At 43.1% G+C, this 12,139-nt stretch overlaps 1 protein-coding gene across 3 annotated transcripts in view; it reads right to left on the minus strand.

Annotated features, from left to right (window-relative positions):
• Positions 1–432: 432 nt before the first annotated feature.
• Positions 433–12,139, minus strand: part of CREB5 (cAMP responsive element binding protein 5) — a 254,026-nt gene continuing 242,319 nt past the window's right edge. For all 3 annotated transcript variants that reach the window (XM_057424865.1, XM_057424866.1, XM_057424867.1), the window contains 4 exons: positions 10,858–11,181; positions 5,426–5,653; positions 4,607–4,715; positions 433–3,426 (listed from right to left, as the gene is read on the minus strand). In XM_057424865.1, the coding sequence (XP_057280848.1) occupies positions 3,263–3,426; positions 4,607–4,715; positions 5,426–5,653; positions 10,858–11,181 (825 nt within the window). In that variant the 3' untranslated portion in view covers positions 433–3,262. The remainder of the gene's footprint in view (positions 3,427–4,606; positions 4,716–5,425; positions 5,654–10,857; positions 11,182–12,139) is intronic.

The raw sequence follows: 12,139 nt of genomic DNA on the forward strand, positions 1-12,139 counted from the left end.
GGCAAACCCGGAGACAGGCTGGATTGGTGGGGCAGGACAGCGGAGCAATCTCCAGTAGTAGCTCATGGAAAAGCAGGATTTCTCCTTGATGGAAAGAGACTGGGAAGTGCATTTAGAGTGACATGCTTAGGAAGAGGCCACTGCCACCAACTGTGCAGCAGAGGGACAATGCCGGAGACAGAGGGGCAGGGGCTTCTCCCACAGCCCTTGCTCAGGCAGCCTCCAGTGCCCAGCTGGACCGGCAGCTTGAGGAAAGGCTGCAGGATCATTCCCCTGGAAAACAAGAGCATTTTAATGTGGAAGCAAATCTGAGGAATAATATAAGGTGCCTGGTACAGTTGGTCCTTTTATTGATGATATAGCCGATATAAATATGCTGCGTGTTGTCTTGGCCTGTGAACCTGCGACAGAGTTACAAGAAGCAATAGCAAATAGCTTTTCATCCTTTACTTATTTCCACATCACTAGCAAGGATTATACCTAAAGGCCAATAGTATAGAGAGGAGACATTTCATTGTAATTACACATTTAGGCCAACATGTGTAGTTGGCTTGCCTAGTTAGCATTAAAAAAAGAAATAATTGAGCTATATATAATACACATCAGTCAAACTCTCAAGTAGCTGAATTTAACAAAACTTAGGCAAGGTTTTTGTAGTTTTTCTTTGTTTTTCTTTTTTTTTTTTTTTCTTCTTTTTAATGTAGAGGCTTTCAGTTTAACAGCTAAATATTTTAATTGAGGAGACTGAATAAAATCAAGCTAAACCGTAATTCTAGTGCAGTGTAGCTCAACTGGGTATTCTAATATTACCAACAACTTTGATTTTTATTTTTTAATGTATTTAAGTGCTACCCATATAAAGGAAAAGTTTTTAAATTAACCCTGCGATGACATTTTCTTTTTCATGGTGAATGATGAAATTCAGACACAGGGGAAATGGCTTATTTGGTTTTTTTTTACATAGCGGATACTCAGCTGGAATATTTTGCTCGACTGCATATTTGAAAAAAGTTCCCTTGGGAGCCATGATGAAGCAAAACCATTTAGCTATTACAACTGGAGGTTAACAAAAAATTATAGATTCAGTATTTAAAACACTTTAAAAGTATTTGTTTGTCTAAAATATAATAGAAAATCCTTTACATTTGTATTTTTTTGTAACTTTTTGGTTCTTAGACTATATAATCAAGTCAAGATTTACACTGTACATTAAAAATCTTTTTTTTGAATGTACTTGCATAAATGGAACGTGAGCTGTTAAAGAAAAGTATACTCATAAAAAGTTAGTTAGCGAGATAAGAACTAATTCAGAAATGAATGATCCTCAGAATTTTGCTTTCCCTTCCAGGATGGCCCTGCTCTTTACAGTGCCTCAAGCTTCAGGTTTTTCACTCTCCCTCCTGCATGGAGATGAGCCACCCTTCTCAAACCCAAGACTCCTCTAAAACCCAAAGACACAGTCTTAGAGGAGGAGAACTTTGCTTTGGAACAAAGCATGTTCATGGTTAGAGGATTTGCCAGGAATAACGTGAATTAGGTTTTGCTATTAAAGTTGTAGCTCAAAATGTCTGAACATTTATCACCAGCTCGGAGCCTGCTCCCTGAGTAAGCAGCAGGAGGTTTTGCCGTTGACAGATTTGAGAGCAAAATCAGGTCCCAGTATAAAGCAAGGCAGCATAATTAACTGGCATCATCTCCGTCTGATTTTCCCATCAATCACTGGTACCACTCGGGGATGCAAATCAGTCACGCTGAGGGGCAGGCCCAGAGTCCAAACAAAAACCTTAATTGTGGCATAAGGCTCTTTTCCAGACCCTCTTTGCAGGACAGAATTTTATCCAGAGTGCAGTGGGATTTGCCATACCTGTAGTGCTTCTTAGCAGCTGCAAGCCTTCTAAAAATTATTTAGTGTCCTAATGAGACAATTCCTTACCCGCGGTAAAGGGGTGTTAAGTGCCATTAAAGTCAGTGAAGCTACACTGCTGTCTGCCAGGTCGGGATCAGTCCATGGATGCTTAAACAAATACCTGCAGAGAGCAGGACTTTCCCTGGGAATTAAAACTGGCATTTTTCCGGCTGGTCAGAACCATTACACTGATTTATTTCTCATTTATAGCCTGTGAAACCTGAGGCTGTTAGCTTTTGTTGCTAGAACAACGCAATCGGGTTAGGGGACAGAACTTTTCTGAATTATTATATACTACATGGATTTTTCTATGTTAATGACTGGCAGTGCAAAAGAATTCCTGTGATTCTCAGGTGTTGTTCGCTATGCCTGTACCTCGCTGCAGAAGCTCACAGAGCTGCTAGCATCAACACAGCTGGCTCTCAATCCTGCTTCACCTGGGGCTGCACTGCTTTTGCCTTTCACTGTTTATTAAAAACACTAAATCAGGAGCATTTCTTTTTTTAAAAAGCCAAATGCTCAGCACAGCCCAGCTGCAGGTGAAGAGCTAGTGAAAGCAGCAGCCGCACCGACAGTTTTTAGCTGGGCTTGAAGTTTTTGCTTGTTCATCACCATTCTTTAAGAAAAAGAGAGGGAAGTGAGAAAGCCTTGGAATGAAAAAAAGCAGGGTAGAAAAAGAGAAAAACCTGGGGATGAAAAGATTTTCGGAAGGGAAAAGGAAGGTGTGGGAATAACTGGAGGAGAAAAAGGCCAGGGTAGGGGAGGAGAAGGGGGAGGTCTAGTCAAAAGAACATGTTATTTGGGCTCGATTTTGTCCTGATAGCCACATCCTATATAACTGCTTTGAAAGAGGCTCTGAATGCAAGATGGGGTCTGCTGATAGCACAACGCTAACTCTTTCTTTACTATGCTGTCAGCAGATCCCTTCTCTCTGTATTTATAGCCTAATTACTCCTAGTTACCTACATATGACTCTGTTTAATACTTTTCATGCCTCACTCTGGCTAACAAGCTGCAGTTTAACACAACCTGGTATCTCTGAGGCTTCAGGCTAGATTGATGAGAAGGAAACATGACTATGTACAGAAACAGTTAGGTTTATAAACAAGTAACTGGTACCAAAAAAAAAACGGAGAAAGCACCAAAGCATTTCTCAAGCTGATAACATATTAATTGCATAACTCCCTTTCATGTAACTAAGTATAAAAGACATTTTAATAACTATAAAAATGAAAGCCAGAGTCTTTCAAGAACTGAGGAATCTTCCAGGCTTGAGTTACAGTTGCAAATGTCCTTAGCACAGAGGACGCTTTGATACGCTACCACACTCCCCTAGCAGTTTCTGACCAACCACCTTTAAAGAATGGGGTTGATGTCTGTTCTGTGGCTGGCAAGCTGGGTGAGAGTGGAGCTTCCCACGACGTCGCTGACAGAGGAGGAGGTTGTGATGGTGTTGTGTTGGATGACTTGCTGCTGGGAGCAAGCTGGGACCGGGCTCGCAGGAGGACTGCTCTCGGGACCTGGGAAGGGGGTGAGGGCACAGAAACAACGCACATTCATATTTCCATCCGAGTAACAAGCCCAGGCTTGGTGACACTCCTGGAAAAGGGATGTACTACTACAGCAGCGCTACTAACAACCTCAGGCATGCACAAGTCCCAGGATTTCAAAATACACAGTTATCCAACACTCTCCATCTTCTGATCTTTTGCAGCTTTTGTTTTGATGATTTTTTTAAGACAGCTTCTCTGATATCAACCTGACTTCAGGAGTTGGGACCCTGAAGTAAGTCCAAGACCTTAATGACTACGAAACCAATGTTGGGATAAAAAATCTGATATCCTAAGGTCTATAAAATCAGTTGGGATGCTTAAATACTTTATTCGCTCCAGCAGGAACCAAAATGAGAGTGCAGTGCAGTGCACTGCAGCACAGAAAATCTAATTCAAGCAACAGTTGACAGGCATGTAATGTAATTATATACTTTTTGTCTTTGAGTACTGTTAAAAAGCCAGATGCATAGTGATGCAGAGGAGACAGAAATGGGCTCTATTTTAAGGGAACACTGCAATCTAGCAGATATTAACCCTGAGTCTCTTTTGAACTGTTCTAGAGCCAAACAAAGAGTTTGTCCCTAAATTGCCACACTCATAAAATGCATAAATTAGGCAGAATCAATTCAACGTCTCCATTAAATGATAACTTTGTGGAAAAAAGAAAGATTAAGAGTTAAGAAAGAGTTAACAAACCTTGAAAACCTGTGCCACGCCTGGTCTGTGCCACTGTCAGAGCACAGGACCATTTTCACTGGAGGGAACTGTAATATTTTCCTTTATAACTTTCCTTTTGAGAGTTATTTTAAGGTTCTGGCAGTCCTGTGCCCAGGAGGACTCTTGCAGGTTTGGAGCTGTGAGTTCAAGCAGGATCCTCCACAGGGGAGCGAGCGTCCATCCATGTGCATCTCCTTGCCGAAGGGAGGGGTGGGGAAGGCTAGCTCTGCTGTGTGGGATGGAAACCAGGGCTTTTTTGGTTTGGTGCGGGGCTGGATAAGTAAGGGCAGGGGATTGGATGGCTTGGATGATGTTTGAGAAGACAGGTTCAAGAGATAATATGATCAACAAGGGGTTCTGGAGGGAAGAATTGGAAACTTTGCTTTCCTGTGAGGAGTGTGGAGACAGTGCAAACATACCAGCTACTTACTTAGATATCCTTGCGATTCTTTCTGCATAGCTGTTATTGGACAGTCTTTATGTGTTAACAATAACTGTTTCAGCTGTGCTACCTCATTTTTCAGCATCGAAACCTCGTTCTAGAAAAGAAAGAGAGGGTTTGGTTTGCCACAAAGCTTAAACCAGACTCTTCTGCAAAGTTTTAACCCAAGAACACAGAAACTGAGCCACAGCTTCAGCATAACTGAGCAAAACTGGCACATGGTGCTCGTGTGCTGGGTTTATGATAACATTGTCCATGACATTATTTTATAACTTGTTCTGAAGGCAACTTGGCTTACTGGAACCACGCAGGAACAACTATGAATGGGGCAGAACTACTGTGCCTGCCATAAGAAGGGCAGCACTGTAAGAAAGGCTTTTATCATCATACTCAGGTTATTTTCATCTATTCATATAATTTTTCTTACTGTTAGACTGATATATTTACTCTCCTATCTTGCTTGCTTTGACTGTTTAGCTACATGCCCTTCTCTAAAATAGTCTTTTACAGCCGAGTTAATGCCACTTCCAAAAAAATCCCCCTGAAAAGCAGTGACAAGAAAAGAAAATAAATACAACTACATCTAGTGAAGGCTTCTAAATTCCAAGACAGCTTTTTCCTGGCTTACCCCACTAAAATGTAATTATTTCTTTAATTGAAGCACACACATCTTGATTAATGGACTTTGATTATGCCCCTGCTCCTGCTAGGAGCCGGCTGTATGGGGGCAGCCCCAAAGGCACCACCAGCCCCTCCATGCACAAAGAGCCCTTCTGTGTCCTTGGGGGTGCAGACAGTGTCTCGCACCTGAAGCTGCATGTTTGTCTGGGTGAGCTCTTCTGCTTTCTTTTCCAGTGACATCACCCAGACCTTCCTCTTCTGTCTGCAGCGCGTGGCGGCAGCTCGGTTCCTTTCCAGAAATTTCCGCCTCCTCTCATCCGGGTCCTCGTCTACCACCCTCCTCCTGCGGCCTCCGGTCGGCTGCGGTGGCTGTATCGTCTGTGTGGGCTGCATCTGCTGCGCTGCTGGCGAAACCTGGCGAGAAGAAGAGGTTTGGCACAGGGTGGTGAGGGGGAGAAGTTACCGAGGGGGATGCTGAAATGGGAAGGGAAGTCTCACATGCCCGTCCCGCTGCCCGGCGAGGTCTGCAACAGGCACGAGTTGAAAGGCTGCACCAGTTGCCACTGAAATTAGCTGCTGGCAAATCAATGCCATAGTCAAAGGGGGCATTTTCTGGAAATGATCCTCTGAATATTAGTAGGGAAAATATTTTTTCCCTTACAGTTAGTTATTGAAAATGTTCACATAGGTACTTTCTCTGCCACCACCTATTTCAAACCTGAAATGTTAAGTTTCTCTCAGCAACTGTTTTAATCAAAGCAGGGGACTGTAATATCCTTATTTCTGTCTCTCTTTTTTCCCCAGTTGCCTCCACAGCTTTAGGACATTTCTAGTTCCCAGACTTCCCCATCTCTGTCTCATGCTTTACCACTTCTGGAGATGGGAGCTGCAACACTCTTTCCACCAGAGTGGAGCTGGAAAGCCCCAGGCTGGGATCATGCAAGGCCAGCAGACGTCAGTGCCCCTCATCTGGGACAAAAGAAAGGATTTAGGTATCTGAACTTGAACCCTTGTTTGGCTATCCCTGCACTGCATGGAGAAGGGTTATTCCCCTTACCAGGCATTTTCATTTGACCCTCGTGGATGCTATGCTCCCTTTTATTCACGAAGCCTAGCTTTGACAGTAGAAGCACACTACATCTATTCCTGCTGCTATGAAACTATGAAAAAATATGTCTTGGTGCTTTTTCAAGTGCAGGAAAGTATCAATCCTGCTCCACAGAGTAACTGGTGCATTACAGAAAAGTGTGTGGTGGAGACAGTCCCACATAGTCTGTACTCCACTCCTGGGTGGATGAAACACATACCCATGTCCCTGTCAGGAAGAAGTATCAGACTTAACATTCAGCTGCCTTGGAATAACCAGCTTTTGGACTGCTCTTCTGCCTTCCCAAGGTGCCCAGGCCATGGGGTCTGGACTGCACTTGGGGCTTGGGAGCCCAACCCATGGGTCCCATTGCTCACACCCAATGGGAGCCGCTGCTGCAGCTCACATTGCTGCTGCCACTCCAGCACAGTCTGGAATAGTCTGGAAACCTGAATTGTTGACTCAAAATTAACCCTCTTGTCCTGGCAAAGGCCCAAACCTCCAAGGTGCTTCCTTTGACTCCAGGGAGTGGATGTACTCAGTGCTTTGTCAGACTGAGCCCTGAATTTCAATTGCGGCAATTAACATGTGTTTGCCTAACACTTCTGTCTGTCTCAATTAAAATGATACTATCGTCTTGCGTCTTGCAAGGTCGCTTTTCTGTCTAGAATCTCGCCACAAACTGTGAAGAAGACTTTGCTTTCTCCCCCAGCTGACTTGTGCCAATTAAAGTGGCAATTTTATGTGTAATTACTCGGTGCATCTGATAACTCTTTCTGCATGAAGCCAAATGTATTCCCAGCTTTATGTTGCATATGTTGCACAGTCAGGGAATCTCTCTCACAGAAGCAGAAAAATGTTTTAAAAAAATAACCATCTAAAAATAAATAAGCCACCCTGCACTTTCTGACTGATTTTTAAAGTTTCATCCTGTATTAACTCCATATGTTTGCTGGTAAAATCTCCAGCCCCCTGTCCACACCAGGGGCTGGCATCTCAGGACTGTGGCAGCTGTAGTGACTGCAGCCACCAGCACCATGCAGGACCACTGGCCGTATCTCCCATCACCACCAGCATCCTGGGGCTGCCACCTGGAGATCACTGCCAAGGGATGCCAGCTGGAGCTGAGCACAATGCCTCTTTAGCAATATGCTTAAGCACAGAGGCCACAGAGATCCCTTTAATGTCAACAGGTCATCAAAGGCCCCTCACTTTCTCTCTCACACACACACCCCTCTCCAGACTTCAGAGATCTGTTACTTATGTTTCTGGACACCAAAAGCTTTTCTTATCCCATTTCTCTCCTTTTTAATTCAGCTTTAAAAATTCTTGTTTCTTAACTCTCTCAGTGGGGACTGCTACACAGGCAGAAAAAGGTAACTATACGATTCTTTGGGGTTTTTTCCTTATACAGTCATTTTCTCCTGAATAACTAGTGAGTCATTTTGGTTTTAGAATGTACCAGTTAGTCTTTCGGCAGTCAGAGCGCATTTTCAGAACAACAAAACCTCCTCTCTATCTCTGGCAGATATTAATTATAAAGGTTGCCATTACATCACTAATAATGTTACGTGGGATAATTAACTGACTCTTATTAGATCGCTCTTAACCCTGAAATCTGTTAGGCTAGATCTTAGTATCTGTCCTAGCATCTTTCTCTAGCAGGATTTCACTTCACTGCCCTGCCCAGGGACAAAAGAGAGAAAATGAACATGTACTGAAATTGAAGTTAATGTTTTTCTTAGAAAATGCTAATCACATCCATAAAGAAGACAAGCATAGGACAGCTAAAAGAATGAAACAACATCCGAACTCTGCTTAAGCTATCGCTCTGGCGAGTTTGATATGAAGAAACCTTCATGGGACCAACTGAGGAATCATTTCTGTAGTAGCTGAGGCAACATAGCTACAACTTGATAAAATACTTCACTTTCTCAGAAAGTGGTTTCTATTTTTATGCTTGATCCAATTTCTCTCTGTTCATTGCTACTTACCATAAAACTAATACCCATTAACTCATTCTATGAAAGCATAATTCATTGGGCTCCTGTGTATCAAAATGATAGCTGAAAAGCATGAAATGAATTCCAACATTACAGAAGGGTGTGGTGTAGAATAATGACAGTCTCAGCATGGGAGCACATGGCTTACAGTAGCGTGGACCATGCTGTCATTTGGCTGGTGGTTTGGAATGAAAGAACCTGGCTCAGAAGAATAAGGAGGTTAATAATTAGTAAATCACACCATAAAATTAAAGTCTGCTGGAGCAATCTGACCCCCAAAGAGGCCATTGCCATGGGGACTATGGATGAGCTTAGAAAGTAATAACCATGTGATTATTACTCAAAAAACTCTTCTTTTCTCCCCACTAACATATCTGTTCAGAGATTGCTATTGCCTTCACTCCATGGGAGCAGACACACGCATCAAGAGCTCTGCTGCCTGGGGAAGCTGCTGATCCTAGGATTCCTGCTCCATCACCCTCCATTCCCAGGTGAAGGAACAGAGGAATGACACACCTATGAAAAGGTGAAGAACTCCCTGATCCCCAGTGGGGCCTGTTGCCTCCAGGGACATGATGTAGGTGGCAAAGATCATCTGACTGCACAGGCCCAGCTTCAGAGACTGTTTGGTGCTGGGACACAAGGGTAAATCTGACATAGCAGTGTGGCTGCCAGTCAGCCCACCTATTCTGGTGCCTGTATGTCATCTTGAATAACTGTGAGCCTTTTGGGCTGCCTAGCTAACAGGGAATACAAAGCACAGAAGTGTAGGCTGTCCTAACAGGAAGGAGTATAAAAAAGACATGGACCTGCCCAAGCAGGTCCAGAGGAGGGCCCACTCACTCACTGACCTTATCCCTAAAACTGGGAGACTTTTAGTTCTCTGGTAACTGTTTTATCCTTACCTGGTAATGTGGATGTTTTACAGCAATGCTCCTTACCATGGTATCTGACCCCCTCACCTGCATTACCATGTTTATCCTCCCTCACCTCAGTGAGGTGTCAGTACTATTACCCTTGTTTTAAAAGCCTCAGAGAGGTTAAGTGACTTCCTTCATCTCATCCATGAAGTTCTTAGTCTGCTAAGCACAACTTTATCCTTACTCTGTCATGGATCTCAAAGATGATCATCAGGTTACTTTTGGTTTCTCTGTTATGAGATACTTTTTATTGGAGTTTTTAAACAACTCCTAGGAAGATAACTCATTAACAGATGAGAATTTAATTCACAAAGTAAAAACTGAACTAAACTTAGGAAAGTGCTGGACATCTTCTCACAGGGGAGTCTGCTGCTTTCTTATTTAGACTGTTTCTCTAAAGCTGACAATTCATTTTACATTAGCAAATGCTTCAGGGAAATCCCATGTGCTTGCAGCCTCTGCAATAATAAGGCTAGATGTTAGTAAATAGTTAATGTTGTGGGACACTGGGATGTCAGCCAAATCCTCTCATTTTCTTTAATGTTTTCTAAGAGCTTGGCTGAAAGGTATTTTCAAGCAACACAATACTTCACAGATTGAACTTCTTGTGGCTGGCACTCCTTTGTGTCCTCATTCTATGCACTGCCCACTTGTCTTCCTTAAATTTGCTCCCTAGACCTGGCATGTTACAGACACTGCCCCCAGGGCTTTACTTTTCTTATGGGATCCTGATGCAGAAGCCTATCATCTTGAGACATTAATAGAATTCCTCTTAGAAGTGACTCTGCTGAAGTCTGTGCTTACTAGTTCATTAGTTCAAGAAACATTCAGTTCAGATATTGAATTGTCCAAACTGCTGAAGCCAATATACTTGTCCAAAAATTGAGATCTTCATCTCATTCAATGGAGACCTTCACTGAGTTACCATCTGAATCCAATTCAGAATTGCCTTCCTGGTTTAAATCTCTCTCTTTGGACTGGTTTCACCATCTTTTTCCCCTATCATAACATCTTCCAACTATTGCCTGCACTCTCAGCCAATCTTGTCTTTCTCTCACACTTTGCAGATGAGGGCATCTCTCCCCTTCACAGTGTCTGGATCATTTCTTCTTTTCCTCAAAGCCAGTGTATCTTACCTTAGAACTTCCCCTACTATCTCCAGTCATGAACACATACACCCACTCATACCAGTGCCATTTCAGATATGGTGCTATGTGTTTCTGCATACAGCTCTTCAAATCTTAGCCTGAGAAGTTCAGGTTCAAGCACATTAAGCAACATACATAATATGCTAATCTCCACAATAAATCTCATCCATAAAAGGATATGTGTCAATTCGCAGAGCTCACAGCACTGCAAAACCTTGGAGCTCCTTATAAAGTAAGATGTTACAAATGTCTAGCAAATTAAGCAGCAAAACAAGTTGTTGCTTCACTTCATTTTCCGAATAAAGTTTGGGTTTCTCCATCACTAGTAGCAGATATTTATGAGTAGCCTGAGGGGGTTGTATCTAACAAGACATGTGTGCATGTAGAAACAACACAGGGATCAGGCTTTAACTTCACATAACAGCAAAACTCAGCTATGCAGCATGGCAGGAAAGTCTACCTGTGCTTGTCCACTGGAGTGCAGTGGGGGGTGCGGCGAGGTCTGGTGATGTGCCGGGTGTGCGTGAAGGTGCGAGTGAGAGTGGTGGTGAGGATGATTCTGCTGGTGATGAGGCTGAGGATGAGGATGGTGCGTCGGGTGCTGGTGCTGATGCGGGTATGAGTGATGAGGTGGCAGTGTCTGGTGCTGATGAGGATGTGAGTGCATATGATGGTGCGGCGTCTGGTCCTGCCGTGAGCTCATCATTTCCATCATGTGGCCCATGGTGTTCATATTCCCATTTGACATGGCGGCAGGATGATGAGTCAGCGCTGCCTTCAGTCTCTGGAACAGAACAAGGCAGAAAATTCAACATTCATACACGATGATCTGAGCAACCAGGACAGGATTTCTGCTGCTGTAGAAGCAGTGCTTGTCCTGTGTTTTGAGATTTATTTAGTTTTTTCCTTGCTGTTCCCTTGATAAAAGGCATCTTATTTCAGTTTGAGAAAGAACATATTCTGGGGCTTTAATCTAGTTTTCCACTGTAAATATGTGAAGATATAACCATCTCAACTGAAATGTAACAGTTACACATTTCCTACTGCGCTGCTGGGGAAAAATAACTGGCTCTTATCCTTTTCTCTTTGGTCAGCTCATTAGTGTTAGCTTCATCAAGCTTGTATTCTTGTAACTTTTGAAAAGGAAAGTGATTAAAATATAAGTGAGACAAAGTTCTCGTCTTGTTTTTACTACAGATATTATTTAAGAGAGTCATTGATAAATATACTGCATTGATGTGTTTTTCAAATTCAGGCTCAAATGTATTCTAGCACCCAAACTGTTCTTTCATCAGAAAGACAGGAAAATAATGAGGGTGGCCTCAACCTGATCCTCTTTCTCTGATGGAAAAGTCAAACACCTTCTGTGTTGTTATTCCATGCTAATCCCTCCTTCTGTTTTGTACACCTCACGTTTGTACTGTCACTGGTTTGGGCCCCGGAGACCTGACAAAGACAAAACTCTCCTTAATATCAATGGGATTTGTTCACTTTTCCCTGAACACCACCAGAGGGCAATGGGAAGGGCTGCCACATTTTGGACTGCAGGATAGGGCCCCTGTGTACTAAAGCTGTAGCTGGAATACAGAGGGGAAAAAAAAAAGGTTTCCTTTCAGTGCAGTTACAGGGTCATCCCAAAGCTGCGAGCTCTCCTGGTACAGAGACACCTCACTGATGTCCCCTGTATCTGTCAGTCACAGATGACAGTCAGAAGATCTTACAAGCCAACATGGCTAAAATCT

Source organism: Pezoporus wallicus, unplaced genomic scaffold, assembly GCF_028554395.1.
Source record: "Pezoporus wallicus isolate ANWC-B61680 ecotype Strahan unplaced genomic scaffold, APGP_CSIRO_Pwel_v1 contig_3181, whole genome shotgun sequence".
In the NCBI taxonomy this organism is placed as follows: domain Eukaryota; kingdom Metazoa; phylum Chordata; class Aves; order Psittaciformes; family Psittacidae; genus Pezoporus; species Pezoporus wallicus.